General features: G+C 50.2%; 1 protein-coding gene across 1 annotated transcript; it reads left to right on the plus strand.

Annotated features, from left to right (window-relative positions):
- The first annotated feature begins 4,423 nt into the window (after positions 1-4,423).
- Positions 4,424-18,400, plus strand: LOC310685993 (neurophysin 2-like). The gene is made up of 4 exons (XM_083459152.1): positions 4,424-4,765; positions 4,842-5,360; positions 6,399-6,600; positions 18,292-18,400. The coding sequence occupies exons 2-4, from the start codon at positions 5,286-5,288 to the stop codon at positions 18,327-18,329; spliced, it is 315 nt and encodes a 104-aa protein (XP_083315278.1). The 5' UTR covers positions 4,424-4,765; positions 4,842-5,285; the 3' UTR covers positions 18,330-18,400.
- Positions 18,401-18,711: the final 311 nt, after the last annotated feature.

An 18,711-nucleotide genomic window follows, 5' to 3' on the forward strand; every position in this document is an offset into this window, starting at 1 on the left:
TAAAAATTATTTGGATCAAGGTGGAAGGAAATATATAACAGAAGAGGATAGTGTTTATTTGAATAAGGAGGTAACAATAAACGAAGTTAAAGAGGCTATTAGTAAGATGAAGAGTGGAAAGGCCCCTGGGCCGGATGGTTTGTCCTCAAAATATTATAAAATGTTAGGGGAATACTTAGCGCCGGTGCTAAGAGATGTCATAAATAACATTTTCCAGGGAGGGAAGATTCCCGGATCCTGGAAAGAGGCATATATAACCTTGATTCCAAAAACAGAAACTGAAAAAACAGACATAAAAAATTATAGGCCAATCTCATTGCTTAATAGTGATTATAAGATCTTCGCTGATATTATGGCCAGTAGACTTAAGAAGCTTCTAATGAGATATATACATAAAGATCAAGCGGGATTCCTCCCTAATAGACACCAGAAAGATAATGTCCGCCATATACTAGATATCATTGAGTATCTGGATCTGAGAATTGACATCCCAGCTGCATTAATCTTCATAGACGCTGAAAAAGCTTTTGATAATGTCTCCTGGGACTTCCTAATACAATGTATGGTTAAGGCAGGCATAGAAGGCCCATATATGAAAGGTATTAAGGCAATATATTCTGAACAACAGGCCAGGTTGATTATAAATAATAATTTGTCCAAACCCTTTAAGATCATGAAAGGTACAAGGCAGGGCTGCCCATTGTCCCCCTTGCTATTTATAGTCGTACTAGAGGTGATCGCAAATAGAATAAGAGAGACAACAAATGTGAGGGGAATAAGAATTGGGAAGAAAGAATTTAAGCTAAAGGCGTATGCCGACGACCTGGTCCTGTCCCTGGAGAATCCAGTGGACAGTGCAGGTAAGGTGGTAGAATTATTGGAGGAATTTGGCAGACTGTCAGGATTCAGATTAAACAGGAAGAAAACAAAAATATTAGTAAAGAATATGGACGACCAGGATAAAAACCAGCTGGAGAAAAGGATCGGGATTAAAATCGTGAATAAAGTAAAGTACCTGGGAATTTGGTTATCACCGAAAAATATAAACTTGGTTGAAGATAATTATAACAAGGTTTGGCATGAAATCAAAAAAGATCTGGACACCTGGCACAGGCTGCAACTCTCCTGGACAGGAAGGATGGCAGCAATTAAGATGTGTATTTTGCCGAGATTATTGTTCCTGTTCCAAAATATCCCGATAATAAAAGGCACCTCCTGCTTTGGGAACTGGCAAAAAACCCTGACCAAGTTTATTTGGCAGGGGAAGAGAGCCAGAATAAAATTTAAATACTTAACAGATGCAAGAGAGAGGGGTGGCTTTGCAGTCCCTAATATAAGGCTCTACTATGAGGCAGCTTGTATATGTTGGATAAAGGAGTGGGCCACCCTTAGGAATACAGACTTATTAGATCTGGAAGGGTTTGATATTAGGTTTGGGTGGCATGCCTACCTATGGCAGGAGAAAAGTGGGGTCCATAGAGGTTTTACCAACCATATAGTCAGAGGTTCACTATTGGAAGTGTGGAATAGGTACAAAAATGTGATGGAAAAAGGTACCCCGTGGTGGCTCTCCCCAGTTGACATTATTAAAATAAAAAAAATAAATATGACAGGTGAAAGATGGACGTATGAGGATCTCTTAGTAAAGACAGAAGAAGGGTGGAGGATGAAGCCTTACGAAGAGTTGAAAGGAAAGATAAAAGAATGGTTACATTTTCACCAGATTAATGCGTTGTGGAGTGAGCATAAGAAACAGGGGATGAATGAAAAGAAATCAAGATTCCAGTTGGAAATCTTAGAGAGTAATGATAAACTCCTATCCAAAACATATAAACAACTATTAGAATGGGATACTAAAGAGGATTTAGTGAAGGGAGTAATGATAAAATGGGATAGAGACCTCGGACATAATATTGATTATAATAAATGGCAGGTACTCTGGAGGAAAGGTATGAAATTTACAGCGTGTGCAGCTCTGCGTGAAAATCTAGAGAAAATGATGTTCCGCTGGTATCTGACCCCAGCAAAGTTAGGAAAAATGTATAAATCTGTAGATAACACCTGCTGGAGATGTAAAGATAAGGTTGGGACCTTTTTCCATATCTGGTGGACTTGCGATGTAGTGAAGGAATTCTGGAGTCAGATTTACGAGGAATTGAAGAAAATTTTGAAGTATAATTTTCTCAAAGTTCCTGAGTTGTTTCTTCTAGGAATGATTAGTGAGGATATTAAAAAATCAGACCAAACTTTTGTTCAATATGCTATGGCCGCGGCGAGGATCCTTATAGCGCAAAAATGGAAATCTCCCGATGTACCCACGATTGGTGAGTGGCAATTGAAGTTATACCAATATATTGACCTAGCTAGATTAACACAAAAAATAAGGCAAAACAACACCGTTAAACATAAAGATGAATGGATTAAATTTTTAAATTATTTTGAGACAAACACGGGAATTAACAATTTATCAGTAGACGATAATTAATGCCCTCGATGTACTAAGTCAATGACAGTATTACTGCAGAAACAGCGTAAGGATGTGTACTCCAAGACCGAGATGAATGGAAGTTAATTATGTGGTAGTTTTTCTTTTTTTTTCTTTTTTCTATTTCTTTCTTCTTATGGATTTTCTTTTTTCCTTTTTCTTCTTTGTACTTTATGTGTAATGTAAGTCTATATATGTATCTGAATTTTAGAATGTAATTTGTATCTACTCTAAACAAAGTTTAATAATAATAAAAAAGGAAGTATTGATTTGGAGTCTGTGTTACGTCTTCAACTGCTGGAGCAGCAGAGATACCGTATTTTTCGCCTATAGGACGCACTTTTTCCCCTCCAAAAATGAAGGGGAAATGTGTGTGCATCCTATGGGGCAAATGCAGGCTTTCACTGAAGCCTGGAGAGCGAGAGGGGTCGGTGCGCACCGACCCCTCTCGCTCTCCAGGCTTCAGGAGAGCCCCAGCGCCAGCCCCACAAGGTCGGGGGACAGAGGGAGGGGGAACGCCGCCATCCCGCTGTCTCCTGAAGTGGTTTGGAAGCTGACGGCGGGGAGACCCCGCCGCCAGCCCCACAAGCTCCAGGGACAGCTGGGAGACGCAGCGCGTCTTCCCGCTGTCCCCGGACCTGATCTGAAGGCGGGCGACGGGGAGAAGAGCGCTTCTCCCCGCTGCCTGCCCCACAAGCTCCAGGGACAGCTGGGAGATGCAGCGCGTCTTCCCGCTGTCCCCGGACCTGATCTCAAGGCGGGCGACGGGGAGAAGAGCGCTTCTCCCCGCTGCCTGCCCCACAAGCGCCTGGGGGGAAATAATTTTTTTTCTTTATTTCCCCCCAAAAAAACTTGATGCCTCCTATGGGCCGGTGCGTCCTATGGGGCGAAAAATACGGTACTTTCTACTTGTATGTATATATCTGCAAAAGCTATATGTATCAACATCTGGAACTGTTTTACTGAAGCCTTGTCTTCTGCAACAGTAAATTATTGGGACCTTAGGCTGCCTCTGTGGGGTGAGCGGAACTGGGGGCAACTTCCGCTACCTGGGTATCTCACCTCAGATCGCCAACACATCCCCGTTCCAGACTTTCCTCCTTCTGCAAGGCAAGTTACTCATCCCCTGGAGTAACGTTGCACACAGAAGCTAAGGTGGCTGAAAATGAGGAAGAATCAGTCCCTTCTCCACCCCCCGCAATGAAGACCCAACAAGTGCATTTAAAATCCTGCTAATGTTTTGACCTGTTTACAATGATTTTGTATCTACATTGTAAAGATTTCCCATTCTTTTTAAAATTTCTTCTCTTCTGGATTCCTGAGCTTCCGGAAGTATGGCTGTTTTGTGGTGGCTGCACTTGTGACAGAGGAGGAGAAGGAGGACGCAAAGGGAGGGAGGGAGTGGAGGGGGCAGGGCCAGAGTGAAAGTGGGCGGGGCCAGAGAGAGGGGCGGGGCCTCCATCGAGGTCATGATGATAGAAGTGTTGCATCAATGCAAAGGGGAGCTACGAAGGATATAACGAGGCAGGTGGTCCAGGAAGGAGGCAGATACAGGAGGCAGAAGCCAGGAGAGGAAGACAGCCTGTGAGCAAGATTTGCAAGCTCAACAGGATGCCTCAGACCTCACTTCCAGTCTACGTCCTTTGCCTACTCACCTTGTCTTCGGCTTCCTATATCCAGAACTTCCTTCGGGGAGGAAAGAGATCAGTCTCAGACATCCAGAATTGGTCTGGGCGAGGAAAGAGAGAAGGCATAGAACACGAAGAATACAGACCGGTAGGAGAGAGAGAGAGGATCTCAGTTGATGCACCTGCAAATCTCAATTGATGCGCTTGTCTCCGAAAGAGACTGTTTTTCTGCTCCTTTGCTGGTTATGCGGGAATTGTTCCAAAGGTGTCTTTGTGTCCCTAATCCCTTTCCTGCTTTGCTCTGCCTCTCAGACCTGTTTCTGCTCTACAGGGATGGAGCACTGCTCCTTATGGAAGAGAGAGAGGTGCTGCAACTACTGTAGCAAAAGAGTGAAGGAATGCTCCCTCAAGGCTGCAGAGACGACCCTTCCTTTAAAGGACATTTAAAGCGCACCCACCCCAAATCCTGGGAATGGCAGTCTACCCCTCACGGAGCTACAATTCCCAGGACCCTTAACAAACTACAATTCCCAGGATTATTTAGGTGCTTTAAAGTTGTTCTGAACACACGGGGTGTGTGCTGCCATAGATTTATATGTCTATATGAGAGGGAGATAAGACAGTAAGCATCTTAGAAAAGACTTTAATTTGTGTCTTAGATTGTCAAGAAGATGATGCACCTACATTTATTCTGGCACAATCTCAGAAAGAGGCAAAGCCTCTATTAGTAACGGTGTGGGGATCTCGAAGCACAGCTTTCAACCTTCCATGCCAGCCCATTTCTGTTGCCTGTGCTAAGTGCTGCTCTTCTCTGTACTTCTGTTCCCTAGAGAAGCTTGCAGGGCTAGCAGAGCCAAGTGTGGTTTCTTGGGGTTCAGATTTGCCCACAGCTTGCCACTAGCCCATAGGTTAGACATGTGTCAGTCTCTTCATTTATCTGTGAGCTGGACAATGTGAAACCCTCCCTCGAGGGAAGCAATGAGGTCATGCTCTGTGCACAGCTCATGCACTAGAAACATTGCAGATTAGATTTATAAGTATTTTTCATACCAGCACTTGCACTGAAGCATTTACTTCCTTTCAACGCTCTTTTCCAAGCTGCATGGCAAGTACTCTGCCTTCCTGCAAGACTAGTCCTTTGCAAAGGCCTCAATTAATGCCTCAGTAATTAAATGGGAGTGCAGTGCAGGCCTAGACATAGCGACTCAAAAGTAAGCCTTATTGAGTTCAATAGGACTTGCAACCAGGTAAGTAAGTACAGGATGCCAACTGTTATCGCACAAAGCAAGGGTGGGGATGCTGAGGTCCTCCAGATGTTGTTGGACTACAACTCCCAGTATCCTCCGGGGCATTTGGCCATGTTCTCTGGGGGTCTGATGTGAGCTGTATTGCAACACCAGCTAGAGAGTGGCACGTCCCCCATCCCTGACTTTAAGCTTCAGCACCTACTTAAAACACTTTTCTTCTATTTAGATGATTTTAATACTTTTTGCAAATTGCTTAAAGGCTTCCTTACAATCAAGCGGGATATAAAATTTGTTAAAGAAATACATATTAATTGGTTGTGATCAGCTTGTTGAGCCAAACGTTCACATTGGCACTCGGTTCAAATGAAGATTCCTGGTGTGATTGGAGTAAAAAGAAAGTCCATTTCTGAACTTTGCTAAATAGAAAACAGATTCGGAGAGAGGCACATCACTCTGCCTGGTAGATGTGGTGAGAAAGATAAAATATAAAATAATTAACTAATACAATGCCTGTATGAAATGGGGAGAGGGAGAGCACTGTGACCACCTTGAACTCCTTCGAGAAAAGGTAGGATATAAATGTTTTCATAATCATGATAATGTGCATTAAATTCAGTGTGTCTACCCTGAGTAACGTTAAGTGGGATGTCACCCATGGTGTTTAGACATAGGACAATATGCATAGGAGTGTAGCCTCAAATGGTTTTGAAAGGGGAATTGGAGAAATCCATCGTGGGGCACAGGTCTGTGTTAGCCAGCATGGTTGGATGAAAACTCCAGCTTCAGAGGCAATATACCTCTGAATACCGATAGCCAAGGCAGGGACAGGGATCCCCCTGCTTGTGGGGTGCTTGGCAGCACCCAGCTTGTGCTGTGGGGCAGGGAACGTTGGTCTGGATGGATTTTCGTGAGCCCTGCTGGATCAGACCAAACACCCATCTAATTCAGCATACCTGTAGTCACATTGCCGTAGCCAGACTCAAACTCAGCACCACCCCATTCTCTCTCTCTCTCTCTCTCTCTGTCTCTCTCTCTCAGTGCATCACCTGTGGTCCTGAAATGAAAGGAAACTGCTTTGGCCCCAGCATCTGCTGCGGAGAAGAATTTGGCTGCCTCATTGACACCGAGGAAACTCTGCGCTGCCTGGAGGAAAATGACCTGCCTGACCCCTGCGCGTCTGGCTGGAAGTGGTGCGGTGAAGACGGGAGATGTGCAGTGCCGGGCACATGCTGCAATACCGGTAAGGGTATCCATGTGCGAGAGATGAAGCTCAGCAAGAGGGGGTGCTGGAGAGAGGAAGAGGGGGAATGTGAGTCAGAAAAGTCAAGTGGAAAACCACTGCCAAGGCAAAGACACATTAGCTGCTACAATTCATGACCACGGGTCATTTAGTACAGCCCCTGCAATGCAGGAATCTCAACTAGATCATACAAGACAGATGACCATCCGACTTACCATTAAAAACTTCCACTGCCAAGCAGCAGAACGTTCTTCCTAATGTTTAGTCAGACTCTTCTGTCTTGTATTTCAATCAATTGCTTTGGGTCCTGGAGCAGCAGAAGAGAATCTTGCTCCGTCTTCCATGGGACATGTGATGGCCTGGGATTCCGATTCGGAGGATGAAACAGAGGAATCCCAGCCTGCACAAGAGTCCCCGCCTCCAGGGCCGGCTGAACTGGGGCAAGGCCTAGATGCTGAAGAACCTGCACCTGTGGCAGTGCATCAGGAGCTGGCCCCAGGTGAAACCCTTCTGGCCCCAGAGAGGCTTGACGACTCAGTGGCCACAGGTGAGCCTCCTCCAGGGCCCAGTAACCCTTCGGCCTCTCCTGATCTGCAGAGGCTTAGGCCAGAGAGGCGAAGGGAACTGGTTGCCCCCAGGAGGAGTGCTCGCCTTAAGGCCAGAGGAGGCGGGGCTCTTGGGGGCCGGGACTGCCCCTGGCCTTAGAAGAGGATAAAAGCCCAGTCAGCCCGGCCCCAGGTTGCGGGAGCAACGTCGTTGTTGGCTTCGGACCTTCCTGTGTTCCTGATCCCTGCTCGGCCTCCTGTTCCTGACTATCCGGTACTCCTGTTCCCTGCTCGGCTTCCTGTTCCTGACTATCCGGTACTCCTGTTCCCTGCTCGGCTTCCTGTTCCTGACTATCCGGTACTCCTGTTCCCTGCTCGGCCTCCTGTTCCCGACCATCCGGTGTTCCTGTTCCCTGCACAGCCTCCTATTCCAGCGTACCTGTTCCCCGCCCGGCTCTCTGCCTCGGACCTTGCCCCTCTTCGTGTGGACTCTGCTACGCCCAAGGTACCTTACCCCCGGGACCAGCACAGTTTGCTCCCGCCACACCCGCACTCCCCCTTCGTAGGGGTGCGTTCGGGAAGAGCCAGAGGCCATGGCTGAACAGGCGGCTACACTGGTGGCTTTGGCCCAGGAGAACCAGGCCTTGACTCACACCGTGCAGCAGCTCAGCGACGCGGTTGTGGCACTTCAGCAACGCTTGGAAGCGCTACCGGCTCCTGGGGCCGACGCCCCGGCTCCGGGCAAGTACCCAGTGGCTTTGCCTGAGAAATTTGATGGAGCCCCGGCCAGCTTTCCCATGTTCCTGGCCCAGGCCAAGCTGTATATTCAGGGGCGAGCCCGGAACTTTCCTAACGACCGCACCAAGGTGCACTTTTTGATTAGTTTGTTAAAGGACCAGGCGGCCAAGTGGGCGTTGCCGCTACTCAGGCAAGACTCCCCCTTGCTGGCAGACTATACGGGGTTTTGCAATCGTTTGGAGGCCACGTTCGGCAACCCCCAGAAAGAGAGTCAAGCCAACCGGGCGATTCGGCGTTTGAAACAGGGCAAGTCCACGGTGGCCACATATACCACGGAGTTTCGGCTGTTGGCACAGGACTTGACCTGGAATGACTCGGCACTGCGGGACCAGTATCTCGAAGGGCTTTCGGACGAGGTACTGGACCAGTTGGCCACAATGGAATGCCCCACCACGCTGGACACTCTCATTCAACGGAGTCTACAAATAGACGACCGGTTGGAGGATCGTCGTCAGGCCCGGGGTCGCCGACACTCCCAGTTCACGGCACCAGCTTTTTCCGGCAGCCCCACGGTCACAACTGATTTAACGGAGGAGCCTATGCAGCTCGGGGCAGTGCGGCCACGCCTTTCCCCCGCAGAGAAGGCGCGGCGTCGGGAGGGAAATCTCTGTCTTTACTGTGGCGGAAGTGGACACTTCGCTCGGTCCTGCCCTGAGAAACGCCAGCCGCAGGGAAACCGCCAACCCCCAGTAGCTGATGGCCCTAGCTACCGGGGGTCCCAAACCGTACAGAATGTGCCCGCACCAATGGACTTGCAACATCTTATGGTTTCGGTACGTTTATACCCTCCAGGGGGGCCCTGGATCCTCACCCATGCTTTGGTAGATTCAGGGGCAACCCGCTCCTATATGGACGCTGCTTTTGCCACCCATCATCAGGTGCCACTTCGGAACAAGCCAGTACCGATCCAGGTGGAAGCGATTGACGGACGACTTCTGCGTTCAGGTGCTGTTACTCAGGAGACCCAGCCCCTGGTCCTGTGTCTCCAGCAGCACCGGGAGTTGCGAACTTTGGACATTGCTTCTATGCCCCGCTTCCCCCTGGTGCTCGGGATGGACTGGCTGGAAGCCCACAACGTTCAGATTGACTGGGTCAAATGGACCGTGCACTTCCCAGACCCATGTTCCCATGCTCAATCCGGAACGCTGGCGGCCGCGCCCTCAGAGGAGGCAGCACCCACGCTCCCAGCCGTGTACCAGGACTACCAGGACGTGTTCGAGGAACGGGGGGCAGACCAGCTGCCGCCGCATCGGCCTTTTGACTGCGGCATAGACCTCCAACCCGGAGCGCCTTTACCAGTGAGTCGCTTATATTCCCTAACAGAGCCAGAGCGCGAGGCTTTGCAGGACTTCTTGCGCAAGAACCTGGAGCGTAGGTTCATTAGGCCTTCCACCTCGCCTACCACGGCACCAGTGCTTTTCGTTAAGAAGAAATGTGGGGAACTCCGCCCTTGCCATGATTACCGAGCCCTGAACAAAATTACCGTCCCAGACCGGTACCCCTTACCCCTTATCTCGGAGCTGCTGGAGCGGGTGCAAGGGGCACAGGTGTTCACCAAGCTGGACCTCCGAGGGGCCTACAACTTGATTCGGATCCGAGCCGGGGATGAGTGGAAGACAGCGTTTGGGACCCGGTACGGGCAGTTCGAATATTTGGTTATGCCTTTCGGTTTGTGCAACGCGCCTGCTGTGTTCCAACGCTACATCAACCACGTGTTTCAGGACTTGTTAGACAAGTACGTGGTGGTGTATTTGGATGACATACTGATTTACTCCCGTGACCCGGCTCACCATGAGGGACATGTCCGGACCGTGCTGCAGCGCTTGCGTGAGCACCGTTTGTACGCAAAGCTCAGCAAGTGCGAGTTCCATGAGCGGACTGTGGACTTCCTTGGTCACCGGCTCTCTCCAGATGGGGTGCAAATGGACCCAGGGAAGGTGACAGCGGTTCGAGAATGGGCGGCACCCCGGAACCGCAAGGACCTACAGCGTTTCCTGGGGTTCGCCAATTACTACCGGACCTTCAGCGCTGATTATGCTCATCGCACCACCCCGTTGACCCGGCTACTGCGCCCAAAGACGCCGTTTTCCTGGGACAAGGAGGCAGAGGAGGCGTTTCAGGGGTTGAAGGCCTGTTTCCAGAGGGCACCAATCTTACAACGTCCTGACCCCTCTCGACCTTTTGTGGTGGAGACCGACGCCTCCAGTACGGCTCTCGGTGCCGTCTTGTCTCAACAGATTGGGCCTGAAGCGCCACTCTTACCCTGTGCCTTCTATTCCCGCCAGCTCCTACCAGCGGAGCGTAACTATACTGTGTGGGAGCGGGAACTACTGGCCATCAAGGTAGCCTTTGAGGTCTGGCGCCACCATCTTGAGGGGGCACGACATCTGGTGGAGGTGAGAACCGACCACCGGAACCTGGAGTACCTCCAGACCACCCGCAAGCTGAACCAAAGACAGATCCGGTGGGCGTTGTTCTTTTCCCGGTTCCAGTTCCGGATCCGCTACATCCCTAGCTCTCAGAATCAGAAGGCGGATGCCCTGTCCCGGAAACCTGAAGACAATGCAGACACGGTACAGCAAGCAGAACCCACCACGATCCTACCTCCGGCTGCATTCCTGGCCACCCAGGAGGCGCAGCCACTGCAGGTTCGGGTGCAGGAACAGCAGCGGGTCGACGCTTGGGCCCAGGATCGGCTCCGGGAGCTGGCTGAAGGGTCCAGCCCACAGTATCCGGGACTGGTCCTGCATCAGGGCCTTCTGCTGCATCACGGTCGTCTGTACATCCTGCCAGGGCCACTACGGCTGGAGGTTCTCCGGATGGCCCATGATGCCCCAGCAGCGGGGCACTTTGGACGGTATCGGACCACCCATCTGGTCAGTCGAGAGTTTTGGTGGCCCCGCCTGAAGGCTGACGTGGCTCGCTACGTTGCTGGTTGTGATGTCTGCCGGCGCGCCAAGGGACCTACCGGGCGACCCCCCGGCCTACTTCAGCCATTGCCAGTTCCACCGCGTCCTTGGCACACGGTTTCATTGGACTTTATAGTGGACTTACCCTCGTCTCGTCGCTGTACCTGCCTTCTGGTTTTCTCCGACCATTTCACCAAGATGGTGCAAAGCGCTCCCTGTCCATCTGTACCCACAGCCAAGGAAACTGCTCAGCTGTACCTTCAGCATGTCTTCCGCTTGCATGGCCTACCTGAGCGTGTGGTGTCCGACCGGGGCGTTCAGTTCACATCCCGGTTTTGGCGAGCATTACACCAGACCCTTCGGGACAGAGGTCTGCCTCTCGTCAGCCTACCACCCACAGACCGATGGCCAGATGGAACGGGCGAACGCGGTGCTGGAGCAGTACCTCCGGTGTTACTGCAGCTACCAGCAGGATGACTGGGTCGACCACCTGGCATTGGCAGAGTTCGCCTATAACAACGCGGTGAATGCGTCCACCCAGCAGACCCCGTTCCAGGCCAGTTATGGTTATCATCCACGGCTGTTTCCAGAGGTGCTGCCAGCGTCCGCGGTCCCGGCGGTGACGGAGTGGCTTCAAGAGCTCCAGTCCCAGCAACAGCTTTTGGTGGAGCAACTGCACCAGGCCAAGGAAGCATACAAAGCCCAGGCCGACCGCCACCACCAGGTGGGGCCAGAACTTCGCGTCGGTGACCTGGTTTGGCTCTCCACTCGCCACCTCCACCCCTCTCGACCTTCGCGGAAGTTGGACGCCCGCTTCACCGGCCCGTTCCCTATCGTAGACCAAGTCTCTCCTGTGGCATTTTGTCTCCGGTTACCCGCAACCATGAAGGTTCACCCAGTCTTCCACAGGTCCCTTTTGAGTCCGGTGGCCCCACCCGACGAGTTCCACCCGAACCGTCCCCGACCGCAGCCAGTGTTGGTTCGGGGAGAGCCTGAGTACGAGGTGGAACGCATCCTGGACTCCCGATACCGCAGGGGAAAGCTGCAGTATCTCATTGACTGGAAGGGGTACGGACCGCAGGACCATTCCTGGGAACCAGCGGCCAACGTCCACGCACCTGCCTGCCTCCGAGAGTTCCATGCGACGTACCCCGGCAAGCCGGATCCGGACCCTCGGTTGAGGGGGGGGCCTGGGAGGGGGGATGGTGTGATGGCCTGGGATTCCGATTCGGAGGATGAAACAGAGGAATCCCAGCCTGCACAAGAGTCCCCGCCTCCAGGGCCGGCTGAACTGGGGCAAGGCCTAGATGCTGAAGAACCTGCACCTGTGGCAGTGCATCAGGAGCTGGCCCCAGGTGAAACCCTTCTGGCCCCAGAGAGGCTTGACGACTCAGTGGCCACAGGTGAGCCTCCTCCAGGGCCCAGTAACCCTTCGGCCTCTCCTGATCTGCAGAGGCTTAGGCCAGAGAGGCGAAGGGAACTGGTTGCCCCCAGGAGGAGTGCTCGCCTTAAGGCCAGAGGAGGCGGGACTCCTGGGGGCCGGGGCCGCCCCTGGCCTTAGAAGAGGATAAAAGCCCAGTCAGCCCGGCCCCAGGTTGCGGGAGCAACGTCGTTGTTGGCTTCGGACCTTCCTGTGTTCCTGATCCCTGCTCGGCCTCCTGTTCCTGACTATCCGGTACTCCTGTTCCCTGCTCGGCTTCCTGTTCCTGACTATCCGGTACTCCTGTTCCCTGCTCGGCCTCCTGTTCCCGACCATCCGGTGTTCCTGTTCCCTGCACAGCCTCCTGTTCCAGCGTACCTGTTCCCCGCCCGGCTCTCTGCCTCGGACCTTGCCCCTCTTCGTGTGGACTCTGCTACGCCCAAGGTACCTTACCCCCGGGACCAGCACAGGACAGCCCTTCAGATATTTGAAGACGGCTCATATCACCTCTCCGTCTTCTCTGTTGGGTAACTGCCAGGGAGATATTGTCCAACATGGCCCAAGCCGGCTGCCGGACGTCCATCAATCTCCCGTACCTCAGGCAGATCCAGCAGTTAGCGACACAAAGCCGTTCTGGAAACAGATTGCCACATTCCAGGCTTGTGCACAATGTTTATCAGCAGAAACACAGCCGAAAGCTTGCACCGCAGAAGAGCATAATTTACAGACTTTATTTATCGTTGAACAGAACAAAGGAAAACATGACCGTTCTGTTCTGAGTCTCCGGCCAACTGAGAAAACGAAAGGAAACAGCAAGAACATAAACATCCTGTGACTAGGACATGTGCAGACTCTGTTACTCACAAAGCCTGCTCCCTTTTAAGGTGGAACGGAAATATCCTAACATCCTCCCCCTTTCCGTGTAACCTGTAGTACCTGTGGTTCACCCAATTGCAACTTTTGTACATAAACCTTTAGTTGTTCTCTGTTAACAACCTTAGACAACAGATCAGCAGGAATTTCATTTCCTGGCATGTAGGACACCTGAATCAGTCCTTTCTGAATACACTCTCTTGCACGATGTAGCTTAATCTGCAAGTACTTGGTTCTTTGCTTGCAACTCTCGGAGTTCAGCAAAGCCAAACAAGATCTATTGTCTTGATACACTTGTATAGGACATTTCACAGAAACCCCGATGTCCTTAAACAGTTGCATCAACCATTCACAATCCATGAGTGAAAATGACAGAGCATTGAGTTCTGCTTCACAGGAACTTAGGCTCACTGTTGTTTGCTTCTTGCACAACCAGTCAAACAGGCAGTGGTTGTACATGTAGCATACTCCAGAAGTGCTTGTACCATCCGTGGTGTCACTTCCAAAACTTGCATCTGCAAAGATTTCAAGACCTCCAGTCTTCTGACTGGTGAACCTCAGCCTGTAGTGCATAGTCCCTTTCAAATAGCGGGCTATGCGCTTCAGAGCTTTCCAATCCTGAACCGTAGGATTGTTGGCATGTCTGCTAAGCAGATTACAGCTTACAGCAATGTCAGGTCTTGAACATCTGGCAATGAAATTCAGCTTGCCTAGAATGCATCTGTATAGCGTTGTGTCAGAAAACGCTTCAGCAGTACTGTCTACCTGGTAACCTGTCACCATCGGTGTGTCTGCTGGGTTTGCATCAACCAAATTCAACCTGGTTAACACATCAGCAATTTTCTGTGTCTGGTGTACCAGAAAATTACCTGCTTGGTCTCTCTCCACCTGCAGAGAAAGATAGTTGGATACCTCACCAAGATCCTTCATGTCAAAGTGCTCCTTCAGCTGAGCTAGGGTGCTTTGGTAAAAAGCCTGATTCTTCCAAAACATCAGAAGATCATCAACAAAACATAAACAATACAGTTTGTTTTGCCCCTCCTCCTTGACAAACACACATGGATCAGCTTTGCCCTGGTGAAAACCTAGAGAAAGCAATGTCTCAGTGAGTTTTGTGTTCCAACACCTGGCACTCTGCTTGAGACCATATAAGGATTTCCGCAGTTTACAGACCATTCCCTTCTGTATCTCCATCCCATCAGGTGGAAGCATGAACAGCTCCTCCCCCAAAATCCCGTACAAAAAAGCTGTATTAATGTCATGATGGGAAACATGCAGTTTCTCCTCCGCAGCGACCTTGAGCATCAGCCGAATGCTCTCATATTTGACTGTGGGAGAGTAGGTCTCGTGGTAATCCTGTCCTGGTACCTGTGAAAAACCTCTGGCAACCAATCTGGCTTTGTGTCTGACTACCTTGCCATTCTGGTCTGTCTTGGCCTTGAAGACCCATTTGCTGCCAACCAGTCTCATTCCTGGGACTACCGGTACCAGTTCCCAAGTTTGGTTCCTGTTCAAGGAATCAACTTCAGCCTTCATGGCATTAAGCCAAGGCTCAGCATCTTTAGAGGTTAACTCCTGAACCTCTTTGAAGCTTGAAGGTTCCCACACCTTCTCTGACCTACTAAGAACAGCAGTTGCTGTCTTAGCAAACTCATCAGCAAATCTCTTTGGAGGTCTGCCTTTGGTCGCCCTTTCAAATCTGCGTACTAGACGCAAGTCTTCTGGACTCATCTCCTCGTTTTTAGGAGAAAAATGACCAATGGTGAACAGTGGTTCTTCCAGTTCATTGTCAGACGCATCAGATGGTCTGACTGAGGCCTTTGCGCTCTGGTAGTCTGCTGTGTCATCACTTTCACTGACATCAGCAGCAGCGCCGCCCACTGAACTGGAATCCGAACTCTGATCATCATCATCATCATCATCATCATCCTCCTCATCATCCTCCTCATCCTCATCATCAGCAGCAGCAGCTTTCTCATCTTTAGCTGCTTGCTTGACATCACCTTCATCCTCCTCTGGGTAACTCTGGAAAATTCCCACATTTTCCCCCCACTTAGGATTGTACTCAACACTCCTTGTGAACTTAATGGACTTAGAGTCAGTCATCCATACCCTGTATGCACCTTTTTCGTACCCCATGAACAAACCATGTGCCCCACGCTTCCCAAGCTTGTTGGTTTGTTGTGTGCGTACCCACATGTCCGAACCAAATATTTTCATGTGTTTGGGGTTGGGTTTCTTGCCAAACATCTTCTCATAGGGGGTACAACCAATGGCTGATGACAATCTGCGATTAAAAGAATAAACAAAATTCCCCAAAGCCTCCCCCCCAAAACTTATCAGGGAGATTGGCATCATGCAACAAGGTTTTGATTCCTTGCAGCAATGTCTGATTTGCTCTCTCCGCAAGCCCATTCATCCATGGCGATCTGGGCGTTGACATGTCATGCTGGATTCCCTTCTCAGTCAGGAAAGCTTCAAACTGCTGAGAAGTAAACTCCCCGCCCCGATCAGTAAACAAACAGGAAATACGTTTACCGTGCACATTCTCCAACCAAGCACAGAATGCCTTAAACTTCGGAAACGCTTGCGATTTCTGTTCGAGCAAATACACATGAATGTACCTAGAAAAAGAATCAATCAGAATCATGAAGTACCTTGCTCCTCCTAAAGAGGGCGTAAGTGGACCAACCAGGTCTGCATGCACTAGCTGGTAGGGTTTGGAAGCCTGCCTGCTAGACTCCTTGCCCTTTGGAGCAACCTTCACCTTGTTCTCTGCACAAGATACACATTTCATGTGAAATTTACAGGGTTTGATGTTCAAACCCTCAACCACCTCTGGCATCTTGGCCAGTGCCTTCCAAGAGAGGTGACCAAACCTTCGATGCGCATCGTGAATGCAACCTGCATGAAGAACTTTGTTAGTTTGTGCAACGCAACAAGAATCAGCATTAGATACAACAGCAGTGTCATCATAAGTTATATGGAACAAACCATCCATAAACTTTGCATGCAAATAGTCCTCTTTGCCTTTACTGATGACACAGACGCTCCTCTTGAAGGAAATCTGAAAACCACGCCCAGTAAGCTGTGGGACGCTAAGCAAGTTGCTCGCAGCTCCCGGGACATAAAGTACACCGCTGACGGTTGTGTGCAAACTTGCAAGTTTCACAGTCCCTTCTCCTGCGATTTGCAACGTCCTTCCATCAGCCAGGTGGATCTCACCTTCCTGAAGTGTGAAGGAGATAAAGAGATGGCGGTCCTTCGAAACGTGGTGGGTGGCTCCTGAATCCACAATAAACCTGCCTTTGGCTGTTGGAGCAGTCTTTTCAGCAAGCACACCCTTGTTTCCCACAGGCGTGGGTTTTTGCAGCTTGCCCCCCTGCTGCTCCTGGCCAGCAGACGTGCCTTTGGCCTTTGGTGAAGCTGTGCCAGCAAACATCGCTTTGTTTTTCCCTGGCACGGGCTCTTCACCCTCCCTCTGCTCCTGGCCATCTGCAGGCGTCTGTGTATGTTTACCTTTGCCTTTCCGGCCTCTGCAAAGGCGATGGCCTTGGTTCCCATGAGAAACAGAGCTCTCAGCTGCCGACTCCTTGGCTCCCCCTGGAGGCTGGAATGCTGCCTGGGATGACGTGACGGTCAGCTCCCCCTGCAGCTTGCAACCGGTGCCCTCAGCATCCCTGCATTCACTCGCATTCTGGGAAACAGCTAGGACCTCCGATGCAGTCAAACTCTGGGCTGGGATTATTGGCTTGTGAGCTTTCATCAAAGCATTCCACATCCCATGTGCAGTGGTGCTGCCAGCCAGCGTCTTAGTTTCCTCAAGAGATACGGATAAGACTATTACGTCTATCGCCTTCGAATGATCGGCTTTCCATCTCTCTGTCAGAGGAACTGGGGGGGGGGGGGCTCAAATACGGTATGCCAGACCCCAAACTGACGCAGCAAACTTTCACACCATTTTGCCCAGGTTTCATAATTCTGCCCATCCAACTTAGGGCTCTGAGCATCTCCAGAAGCTTGGAAAAACTCCATTTCCAGCTTTTGCTTGAGCCGTGAGTCTTATTATGCCTTCAAAGACTCCTTATCTTGGCAGCCATTAATCACGAACTCTTTGGCTCGGCTCCCAGGCCAATTAAGCCGTCCAGAGTTCAAAGACTCCTTGCTGAGGTAAACAGAAAAGCGTCCCTTTCTTTCGCTTTCCCCACAACATACCTCACTGACGCAGTCTGTTGCAGCTTTTACTCTTCTGTAGGTGCTGTGAATCTGGGCCCATAACCTTGTTGTTGGGTAACTGCCAGGGAGATATTGTCCAACATGGCCCAAGCCGGCTGCCGGACGTCCATCAAACTCCCGTACCTCAGGCAGATCCAGCAGTTAGCGACACGAAGCCGTTCTGGAAACAGATTGCCACATTCCAGGCTTGTGCACAATGTTTATCAGCAGAAACACAGCCGAAAGCTTGCACCGCAGAAGAGCATAATTTACAGAATTTATTTATCGTTGAACAGAACAAAGGAAAACATGACCGTTCTGTTCTGAGTCTCCGGTCAACTGAGAAAACGAAAGGAAACAGCAAGAACATAAACATCCTGTGACTAGGACATGCGCAGACTCTGTTACTCACAAAGCCTGCTCCCTTTTAAGGTGGAACGGAAATATCCTAACATCCTCTTCCCCCAGGCTAAACATACCCAACACTCCTTCAACCATTCCTCATCAGGCTTGGGTTCCAGACCCTTGGTCACCCTGTTCGCCCTCTTCTGAACACATTCCAGCTTGTCAATATTAAACTGTGGTGACCAGAGTTGGACACACTGATCCAGGTTGGGTCTGAGCAAGGCAAAATAGAATAGTAGTGTTACTTCCTTTGACCTGGACACTAGACTTCTGTTGAAGCAGCTTAGATTAGCATTCACTTTTTTTGCTGCTGCATCACACTATACTCTCATGCTAAGCTTGTGGTCTACTAAGACCCTAAGATCTCTTATTCTTTTCACATGTTCTGCAGTCAAGCCGGGTGTCACCCATCCTATATTTGTGCACCTGGTTATTCCTGCCTCCATGTCAAACCTTACATTTGTCCCTATGGAAATTCATTTTTTAAAAAAGTTTGGGCCCATTTGTTTACTTTTTTCTTCCACAGAGAGCTGCACCGAAGATGCGGAATGCGTGCGTCCCTGAAGTCTGCGGGGAGGCAGCCTCCAAAACATCGGTTCTCCAACTTGTATTTCAGAACGCCCTCAGAAAAAGAAGAATCCAAAGATCCAAAGAAAAAATAAAAATTTGGAGACGGAAATGTAAACACACAGCAAATAATAAAAGTCTTTTATTGCATTGTGTTGCATGTTTTGTCCTCTGTCATATATGCAGGGAAACGCTTGATATTTTCAAATACATGGTGGGGATACTTTGGGCCCCTTAACGCTGGTGTTTTATTGCAGCTATGTTCTGGACACAAATCCACACAGGTAGTGAATTTAGCCTGCTTTGGTTGGTCAGAATAATAGAGTGCAATTATTTTGCTGTAGAGGGAAGAAAGAAAACCATGATGAGAGAAAGCCAG

This window comes from Podarcis liolepis (genome assembly GCF_965112155.1).
Source record: "Podarcis liolepis genome assembly, chromosome: 9".
In the NCBI taxonomy this organism is placed as follows: Eukaryota; Metazoa; Chordata; class Lepidosauria; order Squamata; family Lacertidae; genus Podarcis; species Podarcis liolepis.